Genomic DNA, 20,897 nt, shown 5'->3' on the forward strand with positions numbered 1-20,897 from the left:
GTGCCTCAATTCCAATCAGTTTAATTAAACACAGCTGAACTCTAATGAAGGAGTAGAATCATCTCAAGGAAGACAGCAAGTTACACATGAATATCACGGCAAAGAGTGATGCCACACATTACGTTTTTGGACCGTTTTAAAGCATGCGTTTTCAGTCCGTTTAAAAACGCATGCATTTTTGAATGTTTACCATGCATTTGGCTGCTTTTAACCTGTTTTTCTGCATTTCTAGAAGTGTACGCAGTTGTGAAACAGATTCAAACCAGCCAAACATATGGTACACATTCAAAAACGTGTGCGTTTTTAAACGGACTGTAAATGCATGCTTTAAAACGGTCCAAAAACGCGACATGTGGCATCACCCAAAGGGTCTGAACACTTATGACCATGTGATATTTCAGTTTTTCTTGTTTAATAAATTAGCAAAAATATCTACATTTGTTTTTTTCTGGCAAGATGGGGGAGTGCACATTAATGAGCGAAAAAAACATTTTTTATCTTACCAATTGGCTGCAATGAAACAAAGAGTGAAAAATTTAAAGGGGTCTGAATATTTTCCGTACCCACTGTAATGTCAGAAAGGGTGTCCTGGCCAGGGTGTCAGTTGTGATGGAGTCATTACAGCTGCTCCACAGTGCAGAGTTATAAGAAAATCTACTTTTAAAATTATAATCTTTATTAGTGAGTAGAGACTCTTGTCCTCTTTACTTAGAACCAGCGATTGATATTATATTGTTCTATGTTCTACCATGTGTCACCTCCTCCTGAGCACGTACCATAGAATTCACAGAAATAGCTGAGAATACAGAAATACTTTATCACTGGCAGATGCAAGACGTCTGGTTTTAACCCTTTGCCATAACCTTGCAGGTCATTCACACCTTACACAATGAACTCATTGTAAGTCACTACTAAACATATAATTCAAACCTTCCAGAAGCTAAGACACCAGTGTGAATAATCTCCTGTCGTGAGGGACATTTGGTTAGAAATGCCTACGAATCTATTACGGAAGCTACGTCTTCTGGAAAAACTGGACTCAAACGCAGGAATTATTCCAACATCTGTTTATTTCCCATCTTATTGCCTCGCCACACATCCCTAGTGCAATTCTCATCAGAAACCAGAACAGAGTTTACGTCTCAGACCAATACGTCAGTGATAATAATATAGCTCATCTCCTGTGCTCTGCCCTTCATTGGGGCATTCCCAGCGCTGTAGTCTTAAGAATCTGAGATCTGATCTTCCGAGCTCCTTCGGCCAAAGTCCATCCAGCCAGCGTAGTCGCGGTCATACATGGGGTGAAGGTGGCGCTCACCATTGGACATTTCTAGGATGTAAAATGTATGAGATTAAGATCTAGAAGGATAAAGTCTGTTTGAGGTCAGACTGTGATCAAGAGGGTTATGGTGAAGACCTGGCACCCGACACCCAGGCAAATGTCTCAGCAGCTTGTAATTGTCATGTACGGCACCTAGTGACTTGTGTGTTGTACCGCCCTGTATATGTGTAAGATACACATTTAAAAACTTTTTGATTTTGATGGTAGGTGTCCTTTAAAGTGAATGATTTGTAAAGCGCTATGGAATATGATGGCGCTATATAAATAAAGATTATTATTGAAGTGAATCCATGATGGTCACTTAATCTTGTGAATACTGAATACCTGAAAGTATCTGAGGCAGAAGTTGTGACATCACTTGCTTATGTTCATGGGTCAAGGATGCCAGGAGGTCCCGTTTGCTGATGTCAGAAGATATTGGACTCTTCTTCTGTGGCCCAAGCCTTGCTGCTTGCAGTTCTGTCATTGGCCTGCAGAGGGCAGCCGTGGCCAGCATGGCTAACAGGATACTAACACCAACCTTTCTCTCCATCTCTGGAATGAAAGAACACAGGGGATCGTACAGTGGAGTCTGCTGCCACCTAGTGCCAACACAAAGGTTTGCATGTTTATTTCATTTATATTAGTGCAGGCAGTCCCAGGGTTACATACAAGATAGGGTCTGTAGGTTTGTTCTTAAGTTGAATTTGTATGTAAGTTGGAACTGTATATTTTAAAATTGTAACCCTAACCAATTTTTTTTTTGTCTCTGTGACAACTGGATTTTAAAAATGTTGGGTTGTCATAAGAACCAGGATTAACAATAAATCTTAACTGCAGACATATTTAATAACAGTTATCGCTGTTTATTGTAGCCTGGGACTAAAGTACGGTAAATTACCAACTTCCAGAGGTCCGTTTGTAACTAGGGGTCCTCTGTAAGTCGGGTGTTCTTAAGTAGGGGACCGCCTGTACTGTTTCGTTTATTATTGCAGACAGCAGAGTTTACTGTTGGCTCACACTGTATTGTAAGATGTATAGGTGGATTTTTGGATCCATAAAAGGATATTCTAGTTAACAGTTTTTCAATACTTGACATTTTATAATACTGACAATATGGCTACCAAGAAAACATGATACGGTTTGCCATTGGTTTGACAAGGTAATCTGTTGAAGTCACTTTTGCATCAGCAAATCCTGTGCGCTTGTCTGACCATTTGTCACCCAATGTAAACAAGTCTACTGATCAGTCACTTCATGAGAAAACACTCATTTTCTTTTATCCAAAAGTAGTAACCAGAATAAAAAAGCAATGTAACCCTTCACATAAATATACATTAATTGACTGGGCATATTGTTGGTGCCCATACCAGGATCATTAGAATTCACAATATAAAAATTGTATTCTAAGTAAATAGAAGGGGTCTCCTATACTGCAATCACCATCTCTTGTTCTTGGCAATACAACATGTCTGTGCATTATGAGACACAGATAGCTGAATGCTGGGGTCCAGACAATAAGCACAACCTACTGTATAAAGCACCTACTTCCAGGAATTTGTTGAGAATTTTTATCACTTCATCTATAGACCTAGGTCATATTCACACTGCAGTATTCAGGTGAATATTTGGCAATAGTATGTGTAAGCAAAAACCAGGGCAGTTTCTAAGCTATCAGGTTAACAGAGCAGGTTTTAGAAAAGCCCCTCCCCCCCCCCAACACATTATTTTACTATATTAAAATTCCACATAACCTACAGTAGAAAACAAAAGGCACACCTCAGCTGCTGCAGAACCTCTTGCTACACACATGAGCTACTGCTAAACATAATAATACAAATGGCAGCTGTTGCAGAACTGCATATTACACACCTCTGCTCCTGCTATAAAAAAACTGAATTTTTTCGCACAAAATGCAACCCATCTCCTTGGCACGGATTGCATTCACACATAGGGGCAGATTTACTTACCAGGTCCATTCGCGATCCAGCGGCGCGTTCTCTGCGCTAGATTCGGGTCCGGTCGGGATTTATTAAGGCAGTTCCTCCGCTGTCCACCAGGTGGTGCTGCTGCGCTGAAAAGCATCGGAACGCGCTGGAGTTCACCGAGCCGGGCTGAGTGAAGGTAAGTGCAAGCTCCGCGACAGATTATTATTTTTTTTTTAATGCGTCGGTTTTTCCGAATCCGTTGGGTTTTTGTTCGGCCACGGCCCCGATTTCCCTTGCGTGCATGCCAGCGCCGATGCGCCACAATCCGATCGCGTGCGCCAAAATCCCGGGGCAATTCAGGGGAAATCGGCGCAAATCGGAAATATTCGGGTAACACGTCGGGAAAACGCGAATCGGGTCCTTAGTAAATGACCCCCGTAGTGTTTGAATTGTGCTTTAAAAAGCAATTTAAAGTCTGTCAGAAGTAGCCTGGCCCAATCACATATGCGCCTACACATAAGGCCGCATTCACATGACCGCAGGGGGGCATATGTGTGGCCGCAAGCTTGAGGCCGCATATACGTCCCCCATAGACTAGCAATGGCCACACGGGGCTATACGGTGATGCACACTTGTGGCACATACCGCTCTGTACACAAGAAAAAGATAGGACATGTCCTTTCCCCATGTTACGGGCCGTACGTAATGCCTTGCAATGGAGAGGGATCAGCACTGGACCATGCTCCTGTTCAACACGGAAATTTGTCTGGCTGCCTGAAAACATTTCCCTTTGCTATTATGTCAAGAGCCAGAAGAGCCGGCTCTTTATAGTGTGTGGAGCCTAATGATCCAGCTCACTATAAGGAGCCGGACTTCCCATCACTAGTACACACCTGCTAAATACCCCAAAATCTTAAAAGGGTTGTACCAACTTTTATTCCCTATCCATTCAGAGAGTGCCGACTACAATTTTCTGGCCTGTCTCTACATCCACAAGTGAGAACAGGACATGTTGTAGTGGACTGTGGGTGTCTATTCCTGAGATTGTGGGGTCCCAGCGGTAGGACATCACTGATCAGATTGTTCTCCCACTCCTATGGTTATGGGATAACAATCAAATTTAGTACAATCCCTTTAAGAAAGAAAATGGACAGCTCTAATACATAAATGAGTGAAAAGAGAAGCAACCAGACCACTTCTCATCTCAGATTTCTGCATTAGTTATTGAGAGCTAAATCTAAATTCGCAGACTTCATAGATATAAAATACTTATAAGGTTTAATGGAAAGAATTTCCACTTTTGATTGATATCTGATTTGTAAACTAGTCCTCACACATGAAATCGCTCTCCATCGCCCCCTCCCATATAGCTCACCTGTGGTGGTCTTGTCTCTGAGCGGACGGTTGTGCAGGAGATGTCTCTGGATTTTTGCAGGTTCTGGGCACCTATTTATTGAGGAGATCCTGGAACTCCTCCCATCCATATCACCCCCCACCACCCAACCACCTTACTCCGTGTCCCTTCTGCTCATGATGTCAGTGCATCCACTGCCCAAGGAGACATGAAGATTAACTATTTGTCAAGAGGATAACACAACACAATGAAAGCTGCGCTGGTTCAGCCAAGCAAATCGGCTCAATGTCATTACCTGACAATTATACAGATGGTCACATTTGTGGAAATTTTCTCTCCTATATGAGGTCTAATAAAATTCTAATAATTTTAACTCTTCCTGGTGATTAATGTGCATGTAATCATACATCGGAAGCTGCTGTGTAGCTCAGATACAGGTTTGAGAATTGTGTATGGTTGTTGGTAGCTTCATAGTCTGACTTAAATATGGGCATGAAGAAAATACAGGTAATAAATGTCTATGGGTTTACCTGACCTGTCACAGTAGTGGAGGGTTTTCTAGAGGGCCCATAGCAACATGATAAGGATCTACAGAAGATAGTATCATTTGGAAGCTTTCTCCAACATCCATGAATTGTTACTAAGGTTGGTAAAACAATACTTTGGCATCAATTACATAGTAAGGGTACATTCATACCGGTCCCATGAGCCACAAGACAGGAGGAGAGGTTAGTGTTGCCCACCCCTTACCTCTCCATGGAGAGCTGAGTGGCTGCACCACAAAAATGCAAAGCGACCGCATGGCTTCGACACATTGTCATTGTCCGACAATACCCCTGAGGAAGCCACTCACCTTCCCCTTGTGGGGACTATATTAGGTTTATATTTTGCACTACACAGGCTTATGACAGGTTTTGGATTCCCTGATTGTACATTTAAGTGTTTATATGTGCTGTCTGGCCTATAACACATTGCTATTTGTGGTTCAGTGTTTTGTGCCCGTGATAAGCTGCCACAAGCTGCTTTGGCATCATATTCATTCCATATTGTATGTCTGCACAGGACAGTGTTCAGAACAGGGTCGTACAGGGTGACATTGTCATGGCATTATCATGTGCTGTTGTCTCCCCTATGTCCTTGTAATAGGGAAACAGTTATTCTGTGATTCCCTTTTTAATTGTTTTTATTGTTGTTTGTCCGAGTAGGGTAGTTTTTCACGTACAGTCATTAACCCCTTCACGCTGTGCGCAGTGATTTAGCGCTCAGTGGCAGATATATCCGCCACGGCGCTTATGCCGGCTCGGCTCTGGATCAGAGCCGAACCGGCATCGGGAAACACGGGGTGCCGGCTGTAACTAATAGCCGGCAGCCCAGTGTAACACCCGCGATCGGAGTTGTCTCCGATCGCGGGTGCTTAACCCGTTAAATGCCGCGGTCAGCGCGACCGCGGCATCTAACATGTATCTGGGGGGTCTTTCCCCCACGATCGGCCCCCACGAACCGTTTTCGGGGGGCGCCGATCGTTGCTATAGCAACTCTGGGGGTCCGATCTGGACCCCAGAGTTACTTGCAAGAATTGCCGGTAAGATGGCGTCTGTGACGTCATCTTACTGGCACAGTGCCAGCCTATGCAAGTGTATAGGCTGACACTGCTAATACTCTGCAATACATCAGTATTGCAGAATATTATCATGAAGAAGCAATCAGAGGATTGCTTGTTCATGTCCCATGGTATAAAAGTGAAAAAGTAAAAAAAAAAAGTTATTCAATAAAAAAATAAAGTCATAAATCACTAAAAATGCCCCAAACCCCCAAAACATATAAAGAGACATATAACTCAAAAAAAAGTCTAAATCATAACACAAACCCCACATATATAGTATCACCGCGTCCGTAACAACCCGTAGAATAAAAGTAAATCATTATTGAACCCCCACGATAAACGCCGTAAAAAAAAACTGTTATAAACCCTCCAAAAATTATGATTTTTACCTTTTCAATCCCACAAAAAATGCTATAAAATGCGATCAAAAAACCATATGTACTCAGACATGATACTGGTGCAAAGTACAACATGTCCCGCAAAAAATAAGCCATCAACCAGCTCCGTAGCCAAAAAAGTAACAATGTTATGCCACTTGGAAGACGGCAATACATAAATGATAGATTTTTCCCCAAATTAGGGTTTTGTTTGACAAATTTAGTAAAACGTAAGAAAATATATTCATGTCTGGTATCCCCGTAATCGTATCAACCCATAGAATAAAGATAACAGGATTATTAGTCTATACGGTGAACACCAAAAAAAAAAAAAAAGTAAAAAATCCAGTACAGAATTGATGCTTTTCTACTCCTGCCCTCAAAAAAAGTTCCTAAATTTTCAACAATAGGTGATACCAACCCCAAAATGGTAACAATGGAAAAAGCATCTCATCCCGCAAAAAAAATGCCAGCACATGGCCCCAATAACGAAAAAGCGAAAATTTTATAGCCTTCAAAGGGGGCCAATGAGGAAACTAAAATCCTGGCAGCTGCAACGCCCTCCTTCCCTTCTGCGCCTCGCCGTGTGCCCATAAAACAAGTCACAGCTACATGTGGGGGGTCTTTGTACTCAGGAGAAATTGCAGAACAAATTGTATGGTGGGTTTTCTCTTTTTATATTTTGGAAATGTGTAAATTTTAGTGCTAAATGAACGTATAAGGGAACAATATGACCATTCTAAATTTCACCTCCATTTTGATTCAATTACTATGAAGATCTCAAGGGGTTAACAATCTTCGTAAAAGCTGTTTCTGATAGCTTGAGGGGTGCAGATTTGAAAATGGGTAGATTATATAGGGGGTTTTGATGCTAAATATGTAAAATTTCATTCAAAATTGTATTTATCCCCAAATTAGTCAATTCTGAAAATCCGGAAAAGCGATATTCTATTTGTAAGCCGCGTGACATCAAAATAAATTATCCAGACATTTCAGAAATTATGAAAATGTAAAGTAGACAAATGGGAAATGTTATTCAGCAACTTATTTAGGTGGTAAATCTATCTGCCTGAAAACGCAATGATTTAGAATTTCTAAAATGGCAAATTTTTCAAAAAATTTTGCATATTTTCTTTTTTTTTGTAAATAAACGCAAAACTTATCAGCCAAAATATACCACTAAAATGAAGTACAACATGTGGGGAAAAAACTATCTCAGAATCGTTTTGATAAGTAACAGTGTTCAAAAGTTATAACCATATAAAGCGAAGCAAGTCAGAATCCAAAAAATCGGGCTGAGCCTTAAGCTACAAAATGGCTGCGTCCTTAAGGGGTTAATAAAGATTGTTTTTTCTTGGCTACTTGACACATGGTTTTGTGAATTTCTTCATCGTCCATCGATAACGCACTGTGCCGCGATTCACTAAGATTGTGCACCCGATATCCTGCATGTGTCGCTCCACCACTCAGGTCCGCCGTAGTTCATCATCTTCTTCCTGGTGCATGTAATTGCATTGTCTTGCGACACCATTTTAAAGTTAAATCCCGCGCTCAGACCGAATCAGTCGGATCGTCCGCGCCCTCCCCCCCGATTTCTGTTACATGAAAGCCAGCACAGCTGCGCCAAAATCTGATTGCGTGCAACACAATCCCAGCACAAACCCTTGTTAAATACCTGTTTAAGCTGTGCGAATCCTGAAAACGGTGAACAGTCCAACGAAAGTGGGCATGTGGACCCTTAGTAAATAAGCCCCAATATACACACCAACACGTCTATGGCGGCCATGAGCTAGCTGCCATCTTTGTGGCTAACTAACGGGCAATCCCTCGTTTTCTTTTTCCTACGCCAGCAGGGGAGTGAGTTTTTTTTGCAAAATTTTTGCAGCTAATTGCACAATAATTGCGTACATATGTCGCCCATAGACGGAAATGGCCGCATGGAGCACCGTACCACTCCGTGTCCTACCTTTCCCCGTGTTACGGCCCGTACAATGTGGATCTCCATAGCAGCGGACGTATGCCCACCCAGCCATATCCGTGCAGGCATAAATTCGTGTGCATGCAGCCTAAGTGTTCTCTAGCAGATTTTGAGCACATACAGTGTATGAACTCCAATCATATGAACTTACAGTTCACTTTTCAGTTTGGTGGGGAAAACTTCTCCTTTTAAGATGTTAGATTGACAGGTGTAAACAATAGCATGTACATGTGCAACACCCCTGCCGCTACAAGGCAGAGGGGTTGTTGCGAATACGTCCCAATATGTAGCTTGCAACCTGTGTGGAGTCTGATCAACCCCACAGCAGGTCACTACACAACACGGGGAACACTGCAGTGGTAGATCCTGCCTGGTAAGGCAAGAGTTAAGTGTTTAATGTGATGTCATTCCATCAGTCACACCTGTTATCATATTGTATTGTAAGCTGGGATGTAATTGGAGGAGTAACCACCACTTAACCCTTTCAGGACCTGGCCCTTTTTTGTTTTTTCATTTTCATTTTTTACTCCCCATGATCAAAAATCCATAACTTTTTTATTTTTCCATGTACAGAGCTGTGTGACGGCTTATTTTCTGCGTAACAAATTGCACTTCATAGAGATGGTATTGAATATTCCATGCCGTGTACTAGGAAGCGGGAAAAAAATTCCAAATGCAGTGAAATTGGTAAAAAAACGCATTTGTGCCGCCTTCTTGTGGGCTTGGATCTTATGGATTTCACTGTGCGCCCCAAATGACATGTCTACTTTATTCTTTGGGTCGGTACGATTACAGGGATACCAAATTTGTATAGGTTTTATAATGTTTTCATACATTTAAAAAAATTAAAACCTCCTGTACAAAAATTTTTTTGGGGATTTTGCCATCTTCTGGCGCTAATAACTTTTTTATACTTTGGTGTACTGAGCTGTGGGTGGTGTCGTTTTTTGCGGATTTTGATGACGTTTACAATGTTATCAATTTTAGGACTGTACGACCTTGTGATCACTTTTTATAGAATTTTTTAATTTTTTTAAATGACAAAAAAAGTGCCATTTTCGAATTTGGGCGCGATTTTCCGTTACGGGATTAAACGCAGTGAAAAACCGTTATCATATTTTGATAGATCGGGCATTTTCGGACGCGGCGATACCTAATGTGTTTATGATTTTGACTGTTTATTTATATTTATATCAGTTCTAGGGAAAGGGGGGTGATTTGAGTTTTTAGGGTTTTTTATTATAATTTTTTTTTTTTTAACTTTTTTTTATTTTTATTTTTAGTACTTTTCAGACTCCCTAGGGTACTTTAACCCTAGGGGGTCTGCACGATCCTATCATATACTGCCATACTACAGTATGGCAGTATATGGGGATTTTACTCCTCATACATTACAATGTGCTGATAGCACATTGTAATGCATGGGTTAACCAAATGTAGCCTCGGGTCTTCGCGAGACCCGAGGTTACCATAGCGACGGATCGCCGCTCCCTGATGACGTCACGGGGAGCGGCGATCCTCGAAAAGATGGCGGCGCCCACGCGCCGCCATGCTTTTGAAGCCGCCGGCAATGCTAGCCGCCGGCAATGCTAGCACCGATCACGGGTGTTACCGGTAAGCCTTTGCTGCAATATGCAGCAAAGACTTACCGGCTATGGAGAGGGCTCAGCGCGTGAGCCCTCTCCATGCACCCGCGGCCGACCCGTGACGTGCTATTACGTCACGGGTCGTGAGAGGGTTAACCAGTGGGAATATTAAAACCTCTGGTCAGGAAAGTTCTAGAGACTAGTCTCTGAGAGAAAGCAGAGAGAGCAGTAGAGCAGAAGACTGGAGTTAATCCAGTCAGGTTAGTCTGACAGGAGTCAGTCAGACACAATTGTTCATTTAGTCTCTGAGGGAGACCAGTACAGTGCAGCCAGTAAACCAGATCAGACCAGTCTAGTCAGACAGAGGAGAGCCAGCTGATTGCCTGAGCAGCTCTGAGGAGTTAGTGAGAGAAAAGGGATATCATCCTACCTTCAAGGGTGATATCTGAAGTAACCCAGGACAAGCTGAAGCATCCTACTAGGACACAGCTATCTCCCAGCCTGCCCCTGCATCCAGGCTGGTGATCAATCCCTGTGGTTCGCTCTCCAAGTGCATCCCCAGCATTTTCCTATTTTGTCAAGATTCATTTGGGCACGTTATCCACTGTTCCTGTTGGTTCCAATAAAGAACTGTAAGTTGCTTTTAGACAACGTCTGCCTCTGTCTGGTCCCTGCTACTACGGCTGTCACCATCACGGGCACCCTATCCGCTACACAGGGACTCATACTCCAGACCCCAAATGGTTGCCCCAGGGAGAACCACTATAACAGACTCTCCCTCATCATTTCTCGCCAACACCACCTGCTGGAGACCTGCCAGGCTGTAGGACAGCCCTCTGGACCCCATACCAAGCACCGTGACACTAGCGTGCCTAGGCCACAACCGCCAGCCACTCCAGTATTCCGGGCCCCGGCTGTCTCCAGGCCCAAAGAGAAAAAGGCTAGGCCCTGGTGGGGGATGTTGCACATGTGTCCCCTGTATTCTGCTGGCCTCGTCGTGCCATCATGTGGTCAGTAATATTGCTTTAGGGGATCTCATAAGAATATGTAGAAATTGTTCAAAAGATGTTACATTTGAGGAAGATTTCATTACTCTATATAATTGTCTCAAAGAGGGGATTTGTCAGGGTGAACAAGCCCTGAAGTAGTCACCTTTTCACCTCTTATGCCACCTTTATGCCAAGTGGGCTTGGATGGGAATGAAGGGGGCTGTGCCCAGCAGCGGAGTGTGTCCACGCAGGGTGTTCCTGCCCCACTCCAGTGCACCGGCTATAGTGTAGTTTCTACGCAAGGGAGGACCTGGCATAGAACTTCCCCGCGGCACACAGGCTGCCGGATTTATAAGAAGGCTGGAGCCTCTCCCTGGGTACATGTACTGTATGTATGAGTGTATATAAGTATAAAACTTTATGTGTGTATATATTAGTATAGAAATGTGAGTAGTTTTATATGTGTGTGTACAAAAATGTGGTGAGGTCTGAGTGAGGTCTATTATGGGTCCCAACCTCTCCTAGTTACGCCTCTGATAATATTTACCTTAGTGATCCTGCCCCCCCTCCCCCCCCCCCCAATAGTATAATGACTGCTTCCTGTGGCCAAATGTGCTGAAAAAAACAAACTCGGCTTATACTTAAGCCTATAAAAAATAAACTCAGTACTCACCTTTCCGATGCCCCTCGCAGGCCATCTTCTTGCTTCCTGTGCACTGCTGGCGCACACACTCTGATGTCAGAAAGCGAAGTGGAGGAAGCTGTCACTGCTGACACACAGGAAGAAAGAAGAGGATCTGTGGGGGGATACTGGGGACAAGAGCCATGCTATTTACTGGGGGCAGGAGGCAGGCTATATACTGGGGTAAGGAAGCATGCTATTTACTAGGAGCAGCAGAAAGGCTACATATTGGGGCAGGAGGCTACCTATAAACTGGGGGCAGGAGGAAGGCTACATACTGGAGGCAGGATATATATAGGGGGCAGAATGTATACGGGGGCAGGAGGCAGGCTGGCTATATACTGGGGCAGGAGGCAGACTATATACTGGGGATAGGCTATATATTGGGGGCTGACTTTTGCGTTTAAATTAGGATCCTGGGCTTACATTCGAGTCAGCTTATACTCGTAATATGAAGGAGTCCTGCAGGGGCTAGAGGAGGCTCATCTCCTGCCTGCACTGCTGTATCTTTTATACAGGACAGGGACCAGAACCAGAGGCAGTGCAGGACATATATGGCCCCAAGTATATGACCCCTGATCAGTATGAGAAAACCACTATATAAACACACTCATAATGTATATGCACATATTATAAAAAACCTCACCTCCAATGTCTTTAGTACTTACCACCTAAGTTGTCATATATGACTTATAATAATGCCAAATTAGCCCCACTTGTTATGCCCCCATTTGGCCCCCTCTTTCTGCTGTCATATGCAAAGTTTCCCTTTTTGTGGTCTCCTTACTGATATTACAATGCCCACTTTGAGCTCTGCTACCAATACAATGTACACCTTTGGGGGCCCCTCGCTCATTATGTTCCCTCTTATACTTTTATTTCCCTGTTCCCCCACAGCAGCTCTGCTTCCCGCACACACATATGAACCATCATATTATCTTTGTTATTTCCACTGACTGTTCTCCAATCTGAAGAAATTATGGGTAAAAACCATTGAAATCAGTGTATAACTTACAAACCGGCAGTGTATAATGACTAGAGGTCATGTGACTGGCAGGTGCTGGAATGTGATTGGTCACTACCTGGCACCTGCTCACCAACTGACCAACTGCCAATCAGTGGAGAACGAGCATCGACAGTATCCGGGATTCTGCTAGGAGAATTTTGGACACTCCTGAGCCGCACAGGAGATTTATCTTTGTGTTTTATTGTTACCTGTTGTTCTATGTTGGTTGTATTTGTCTGTGTGTACATTTGTCTTTGTGTGTATTTGTGTGTTACTTTGTGTTCTGCGTTACTTGTCCTTCATCCTCTGCTGGTAAGTCCTAGTCACACATTATATACACTACACACAGGACAATATATACAATGTATACATCGGGGGTGTAATGCTCAGGGAATTCTATAAAGTAGTTATTGCTTTAGAGTAATGTAACCAGCCCTGTCCATCAGACGCCTCCATTGAATATGGCAGAGGTAAGTGGCACATTGGCAGCTCTGTGTGGCAGGATTTTAACGGAGGCCACTGATGGACACATCTAGTTACATGTCCCTCCATCAGCAGATATTTTGGTACCTGACCATTGGGAAAACAGAGCAGCTGTATAACACATAGGGCAGATGCTGCAGTTATCTTCTGTCTATAGTATATTAAAGTTTGGGATTGTAGTTTGTAAAATCACTTTCCAGCACTTATTATACTTTTATGTCAGATAGTATTGTATAAATTATAGTGATAATATCATTAATTAGTAATAACTTATTATTTGACATTTCTCTTTGATACCTGCCAGTTATTAAATGTGTCTGTGATACTGACTGACTATGGGGCAGAGGTCATGTGACTGTATATGACATCATCTGCTGATGACTACCTGGCACATTGTTGGTATTACTACATTGAACTGGTTCCTGGGATGATGGAAATCAAGCTGATTAATCCATGGTTATAAGATTCATACAATATTTTTCCTCCCCTATGGAGTAACAGAAAATTATACAATGTAAAATCATTTCAATATTTGAAAAAAATTTATCAAATTGATTTCAACTTCAGATTTCTTTTAGATATTGTGTAGTCAATGCAATGTGCAGATGGGCCAACAACGGATTACTATCCACGAGATGTTCCACTGAAACTTTCCCAGCGGGCACTTATAGCCCGGCATGGCGACTGAAGTACCACTGTACTGTCTTTGCGTGCAACCTTATTCTATGAACAGGTCCATACTGTTTATCACCGTCTCTAACCCACATTCGGGATATACATACCATCACACGGTGCACCTTTTTTCATGATTGCTGACACTTAGTATCGGTATTTCTGAGCATGACACTTTAAGGATAGATAGACCACCATACGGTTATATCCATATGTTTGCTGACACCCAGTATTTGAACTTCTAAGCATGAAATTTTAAGGGTCGTAATTTTCCCCTGATGAGCCCTTAGGCATGGGTGAAACATGGCATGTAGGGAACTTCTGACCCAGACCAAAACTTTGTATATTTGACTTAGGGATTAGCACTTTATAATCTTATACACCTTTTCATATACTTCGCACTTCTTTATCTCTGTGGGGACGTGACTAGGACTTCCACAGCAATATCTGTTCCGCATCTAGGACATCTACTGTAATCTCAAATTTCCAGTTGGGGTGGCAGTCGCTTAGGGCTGCTGCTGCTCCGAGTTGAGGCTCAAAAGGGCATTATTAGGTCCTTGACACAGCCCACATAGGGCCCGATAGGGACTCCGGTACTCTACACCCTACAGAGCACTATACCTTCCTCCCTCTCCATCCCGTGCAGTCCATTTCTTCCCTCACCCATGACATTTCACATGGAGGACCACATATGTCCTGGTACACGTGTGACAAGGCTAGGTATGTGATTCCCTTCTTAGTAATCCTACTGTCAGTGTCTGCACATTGACATGATTGATGATTTTGCAATTGTTCACATTGCTTCTATTAGCATTTTTATATTTGATCTTTATGGATGGGGAAGGAGACTCGTGTTACCCGCCCTTTGTATTTTGGGTCCAAGAACGGGCCTAAACTTAGCACCAGTTCACATCTTAGCAATTTTATCATCCGCTTTTTGCATCAGTTTTTGTGTGGTTGAAGAAAATCAATACATGGAAATCAGATGTATAAAATCTGAGATGTGAATTGGCCCTGATCTGTTAGTCCTCTAGTTTTCATCATAATATTATTAATTTGCATAGACACTGAAAACATGATAACTTAAATTGGTTGTCCAGGGCTTACAAAAATGTATAGAAGGCCTGAGGGGACTATAAAAACAATAAAAATGTTATCCTTACCGCTTCTGACGTTCCTGTTGTCCCGCAGTGCTGCCCGTTGTTGCTGTGTCTCTGTTTGTTTACATAGGCCAGCGCTCCCATCCATCCACTGCCACTCTCCTAATACAGCATCACTTTCAATGTGCATCAACGGTGCGGAAGGAGTTGGATCGGAGCACATGCCCTGTAACAAACAGGGGCCGGACAGAGATGGATGGTGCCGTGGGACAAAAGGAGCACCAGAGGGGGTAGGGATAACATTTTTATCTTTTTTTGTAGCCCACCCATGCCTGCTATACACTTGTTGTAAACACAGACTATCCCTTACTAAAGTGAGAAGCTCCTAGTGCTTGAACAAACGCCGCAGTGTTAGAGTGATAGCGTTAACGGAAATGTCCGGCGGGGTACAGTGTAATCATCGGACAGCTCGCAAAGCGGTCCGATGTATTCATGAGGGTGCTGTCCGAGGCGCTGCCTCTTCCCCTAGCCACGCCCCAACCCCGCTCCCTCATGACTACGTCGAACAGCTTTGCGAGCTGTCCGATGATTACACTGTACCCCGCCACAGCGTTTGTTCAAGCACTAGGAGCTGCTTACTTTAAAAATTTGGGTGACAGGTCCTCTTTAAATATAACATGTTCTTTTGCAGTCCCTACTTGGGGTCATAGCTGAAATTGTACAAGTTTCCCTGTATTAAACATCTTGTCTCATGAAGGAGTTCACCGTGAAGAAGATGAGAACCTCATTCACAGTATGAAGAAAGTGACACAAATTTTATGTTTTTTTTTGCAAGACCTCAGGGACTCTGGATCACCGAGAGATATGTAAGTGATACCAGACCATAATACTATAGGACAGTGATGGCGAACCTTTTAGAGACCGAGTGCCCAAACTTCAACCAAAACACACTTATTCACCCTGATGTGCCAACGTGCCATTTTAAACAGTAACTTATAGCTACCTGTTCTTCCACTTCTTTAATTGTATCGGCCACTTGAGGCCAACAATACAGTTGAAAGAAGGAGGGCAACTTCAAACTATCGTTGTAGCTTCTCTCCAGGGTCTCTCTGTTTAGGAAGAATGATGGGTCCAGCAGGAGGACCTCCAAAGATAATGCAGTTCTATCAAAACCTTCTCACTTTTCAAGCAGTTCCAAACAGTCAATGAAGTGTCGCCTCAAAATAGTGTTTAGCGCAGCATCTCATAAGTTGCCTGGGACTGCAGGAAGATTTAATGGATTTGGTCCTGTTTGGTGAACTCTGTCCTGGGCTGGTGGCCTGAGTGCCCACAGAAAGGGCTCTGACTGCCACCTCTGGCACCAGTGCCATAGGTTCGCCATCACTGCTATAGGACTTCACTGCCCAAATATGTAATAGGATTGTACTATTGTATGTAATGTCATGTTTTATCTCTCTCCTCTTCTTAGGACACCCAAGACGATGAAGACTCTGAGAACGCGGTAAGTGACTCATAAGACACAGACCTCACACATAATCTAATAATACTCAATGACACAAAAACTAACCATCACCTGATCTATTTCAGCCAATCTTCATGAACCTGGACTGTGACCTCATCATCCTGGAGGAGCACGATGTAAGTGCTGTTTGTGAGGGAGCACATATGGAACTACAGTTTTGGTGCAGGACAATATTGAGCATTGTTTAGTTTTTCAAGTGACTTCATTCCATCCACAGGAGCCATCGATGGACACATTGACAGAAGATGAAAGATCATCAGAGATGGCAGAAGAGCCTGCAGGAGAGACTGCAGAGGTGCCTGCCGAAGAGAAAGCAGAAGAGCCTGCAGGAGGGACTGCAGAGGTGCCTGCCGAAGAGAGAGCAGAAGAGCCTGCAGGAGAGACTGCAGAGGTGCCTGAAGAAGAGAGAGCAGAAGAGCCTGCAGGAGAGACTGCAGAGGTGTCTGCCGAAGAGAGAGCAGAAGAGCCTGCAGGAGGGACTGCAGAGGTGCCTGCCGAAGAGAGAGCAGAAGAGCCTGCAGGAGAGACTGCAGAGGTGTCTACCGAAGAGAGAGAAGAAGAGCCTGCAGAGGTGCCTGCCTAAGAGAGAGCAGAAGAGCCTGCAGGAGGGACTGCAGAGGTGCCTGCCGAAGAGAGAGCAGAAGAGCCTGCAGGAGAGACTGCAGAGGTGCCTGCCGAAGAGAGAGCAGAAGAGCCTGCAGGAGAGACTGCAGAGGTGCCTGCCTAAGAGAGAGCAGAAGAGCCTGCAGGAGAGACTGCAGAGGTGTCTGCCGAAGAGAGAGCAGAAGAGCCTGCAGGAAAGACTGCAGAGGTGCCTGCCTAAGAGAGAGCAGAAGAGCCTGCAGGAGGATCTGCAGAGGTGCCTGCCGAAGAAGAAATGGAGGAGATGTCTTGTTTCACCTGGTCCTGCATTCCTGCAAGAAGAGTCTTCAGCAGATTTAATGCCAGGGTCGCCTCCTTCATTGATAGAGTATTTAGGTAAGTTAGGTAAGTAAAGGTCATAAGTAGTCAAAATAGTACATAGCATAATAGTCACAATTTTTTTTCTTGTTTCTTGGCTCTAAAAATATCTACAATTTATGACTACTCCAGTATAGTAAGTGATCGCCTAAGCGAAGACACACCTGTACTGGACTAGTCATCGATATAGAAATGCAGAAAACATGCAATTTTAATAAAGTAATTTTTGGGCTTTAAAACTCCAGAAATATTAGAATATAGATTAGGTTATAGATAAGTATTAGCCGGGTATATGCTAGCGATAAGACATAGATTGTAGAGTTTTATAAAAAAGGTATTAAAGGGGTTTTCCATTATAAAGGTATTGATGACCTATCCATATGATACAAAGTGTATAAGTCATCAATATGGGATGCATGAAGATCTGCTGACTCCTGGCCTACATCACCCTATTAACACCAGAGAATGGAAGCAGAGGTCCAGTTGTGTCTCTGTGTAGTGGGTGGCACCAGGAACTGCGGCTCCTATACAAGTCTATGAGAACTCAGCTGCAGTTCTTAGTTCTGGCCACTACACAGAGAACATAGCTGGACTTCTGGCTCCATTATCTTTGTAACAGGATTTGCTCATTGGTGAGAATAAATCATTAGTTATGGAAGGGAAAACTACTTCAGGCATTATATGATTGCCTTGGGAAATATACAATCTGTGTCTTGCCATTAACATCTTTTTTCATAGCACCTATAGAGACATCCTAGCATTACCAACTGATAGATGCCGATACAATAATCTAAATAAACAGGAAACACAAGCTATACATTCATTACAGAACAATCAGTCCTTCTTGATAAAAGAAGCAGACAAAGGAGGTAACATCATCCTTTGGCCTACAGAAATGTATTTAGAGGAGGCACAGAGACAACTTGGTAACCAACGTTTTTACTCTTTCTTACCTGCAGACCCAACAGACATCTTTAAGAGGAAACTGGATCGATTAATCGATCAACCATTAAAACAGAACATAATCACTAAACAAGAAGCAAAATATTTATCTGTTGATCACCCTGTAATACCACCGTTCTACCTCGTTCCACAAGTCCCTTGCCACACCACCTGGGAGACCTATAGTGGCGGGGATAGGCAGCATGAGTGAAAAGGCATGTACTTATTTGGACTATTTCTTGCATCCCCTGGTCTTGAAACTGGACTCCTACCTACGCGATTCGATGCACCTGATGGAACGCTTGGATACCGCCAGGTACATTAATTGTCACGATGGACGTAGAGTCCCTCTACACCAACATGGCCCATGATGTTGGTTTAGGGACAGTCACATATTTCCTTGATAAGCAAATTGATTTGGATTGGAGGTCATGACTCCTTTTTACTCAAACTGCTGGACTTGGTGTTAAAGCATAATTACTTTACTTTCGATCGGGCCTACTACCGGCAGGTCTCGGGGACTACGATGGGCGCGCGCTGTGCTCCTTCCTTTGCCAACCTATTTTTAGGTTGGTGGGAGGAGACCAGGGTGCGCCCATCGCACTCCTTTCAGACCAAGGTATTTTACTGGTATCGTTACATAGACGACATTGTCCTATTCTGGCAAGGGACACACCAAGAATGTCTTGATTTAGTGACAGAACTCAACACTAATCCGTACAACATTTATTTGGTCCCACAGATCTCTGAAACCACGGTCGATTTTTTGGATCTTAAACTATCAATCCGGAATTCTCGTGTCGATACGACTCTGTATAGAAAAGAGACGGCTACCAATAATCTGTTGCATTATACAAGCTTTCATCCTAGACATCAAAAAAATGGCATCCCAATGGGACAATTTTTAAGACTACGCAGAAACTGCAGTAATGACGATGAATTCAAACAAAATGCCCTGGAACTTACAGCTCGACTGAAAGCAAGGGGTTATCCGAAGAAGATCATTTCGAAAGCATACATGAGGGCAAAAAATTCGAAGAGAGAAGACATCTTGAAACCAAAAACCAAAACATTGGAGAATAAGGTTAGGTTTGTGACAACATACAACAACCAGTGGCAAGGTACTAGGAAAAATTGGAACATCCTTTTGAGCGAGTCCAAATTGGAACTTATATTGATACTCGACCATTGATCACATCCAGAAGGGTACGAAACCTCAAGGATATTTTGGTAAATAGCCACTTCAAACGTCCCACAATTACAACAGGAGGGACTAGATTAAGAGGTACATATGCCTGCGGAAACTGCAATATTTGTCCATACATGGCATCAACAGAATATTTCCAGGATCCGGGTCGATGGTAAGAAATACCCACTCAAACATTACATTAACTGTCGCACAAAGGATGTGGTGTATGCTATTATCTGTTCTTGTCCCAAAGTATACATAGGACAGACTTCACAGGAACTCCGTAAGAGAATACAAAAACATCTATCCACGATTTCCATGGCAAAACAAGATTTTAACAAGGATAGAAGCCTCAACTCAGTGGCCTCGCACTTCCACTGTCATCATGGAGGTAAGTGCAGAGGAATTAAGATTGTGGGCTTGGAAAAAATCTTCTCCAATATCAGAGGAGGGGGGACAGAACCCCATTACTACTACAAAAAGAAACAAAGTGGATTTTCCAAGCACAATCCATGGCACCCAGAGGACTCAATGAGGAGTTTCTTTTTACTGGGTTTTACAAAAAATAAATGGATATCTTGGAGCCACACTAGGACGTGCGACATACAATCGTGCATTTCTTACTGAATGCATTAGTGTGTCAATATGAACACATACAATTGGGAAGTAATAGCATACACTTTTACACCAATAAATGTTCATTTGCACGTTTGCTTTATGGGAATTCATTTTTGCTTCTTATCACTGTTTTTCTACTTCTAGGCATCGTAACACTTTAGCAGGGGTTTACAGCACATCAGCACGGTCAAATTTATGGAGTGCGCAAAGAATATTTCACCGCAATCGCATCACTATGAAGGATTCAAGAAGTTATTATGCACTTTATATTAGGCTAGCACAAGTCACTGTATGCATTTCAATATCACTATTATCAATTTTCCCCCTTGTATAAAAACCATATGCACATTTTTATAATGACAAGCCACTTATAAGTAAATATAATATTTTTCTGTTTTATATGCTGCACATAATGTCTTAGTATGCTCCATTAATGATTTGCTGCTTTACCCAGTACTCCATCGTCACCTTACCCTGGCTCTGCTTTAGTTGTATATATTGTACTTACCATTCTTTATGCAATTTAATTCTCTCATCTGCTATTTACTTGGGCATCGATGCCAGCCTCATTTGCTGGTTTGCCCACG

General features: G+C 43.0%; 2 protein-coding genes and 1 long non-coding RNA gene across 4 annotated transcripts; 2 read left to right on the forward strand and 1 right to left on the reverse strand.

Annotated features, from left to right (window-relative positions):
* Window positions 1-1,052: 1,052 nt before the first annotated feature.
* On the reverse strand, window positions 1,053-15,272 carry LOC140066095 (gastrin/cholecystokinin-like peptide). 2 transcript variants are annotated; one of them, XM_072113642.1, is made up of 3 exons: window positions 15,143-15,272; window positions 1,667-1,876; window positions 1,053-1,330 (listed from the first exon to the last, which is right to left on the reverse strand). In XM_072113642.1, the coding sequence occupies exons 1-3, from the start codon at window positions 15,267-15,269 to the stop codon at window positions 1,224-1,226; spliced, it is 444 nt and encodes a 147-aa protein (XP_071969743.1). In that variant the 5' UTR covers window positions 15,270-15,272; the 3' UTR covers window positions 1,053-1,223. The 2 variants fall into 2 exon arrangements, with proteins under 2 accessions (XP_071969743.1, XP_071969744.1); XM_072113643.1 differs by lacking the exon at window positions 15,143-15,272 and adding an exon at window positions 4,625-4,762.
* A 1,245-nt stretch (window positions 15,273-16,517) lies between these two features.
* LOC140066093 (uncharacterized) lies at window positions 16,518-18,808 on the forward strand. Its single transcript, XM_072113641.1, has 4 exons — window positions 16,518-16,580; window positions 16,667-16,717; window positions 16,819-17,579; window positions 18,521-18,808. Exons 3-4 carry the CDS (start codon window positions 16,847-16,849, stop codon window positions 18,712-18,714), a joined length of 927 nt encoding a protein of 308 aa, XP_071969742.1. The 5' UTR covers window positions 16,518-16,580; window positions 16,667-16,717; window positions 16,819-16,846; the 3' UTR covers window positions 18,715-18,808.
* Window positions 18,809-19,270: 462 nt separating this feature from the next.
* LOC140066094 (uncharacterized) lies at window positions 19,271-20,670 on the forward strand. The gene is made up of 3 exons (XR_011848111.1): window positions 19,271-19,864; window positions 19,946-20,083; window positions 20,455-20,670. It is a non-coding gene; the product is annotated as an uncharacterized lncRNA (long non-coding RNA).
* Window positions 20,671-20,897: the final 227 nt, after the last annotated feature.

The sequence above is a fragment of the Engystomops pustulosus genome, chromosome 6 (genome assembly GCF_040894005.1).
Source record: "Engystomops pustulosus chromosome 6, aEngPut4.maternal, whole genome shotgun sequence".
NCBI classification, from domain to species: Eukaryota; Metazoa; Chordata; class Amphibia; order Anura; family Leptodactylidae; genus Engystomops; species Engystomops pustulosus.

Coding starts and splice junctions, on each gene's coding strand:
- LOC140066095 (XM_072113642.1), bottom strand. CDS start 15,269: ATGCACATTGAAAGTGATGCTGTATTAGGAGAGTGGCAGTGGATGGAT. Junction 1,877..15,142: donor CAACAGGAACGTCAGAAGCG/GTAAGGATAACA, acceptor CTTTCATTCCAG/AGATGGAGAGAAAGGTTGGT. Junction 1,331..1,666: donor TCTGCCTCAGATACTTTCAG/GTATTCAGTATT, acceptor TTTACATCCTAG/AAATGTCCAATGGTGAGCGC.
- LOC140066093 (XM_072113641.1), top strand. CDS start 16,847: ATGAAAGATCATCAGAGATGGCAGAAGAGCCTGCAGGAGAGACTGCAG. Junction 17,580..18,520: donor TTCATTGATAGAGTATTTAG/GTAAGTTAGGTA, acceptor TCTTACCTGCAG/ACCCAACAGACATCTTTAAG.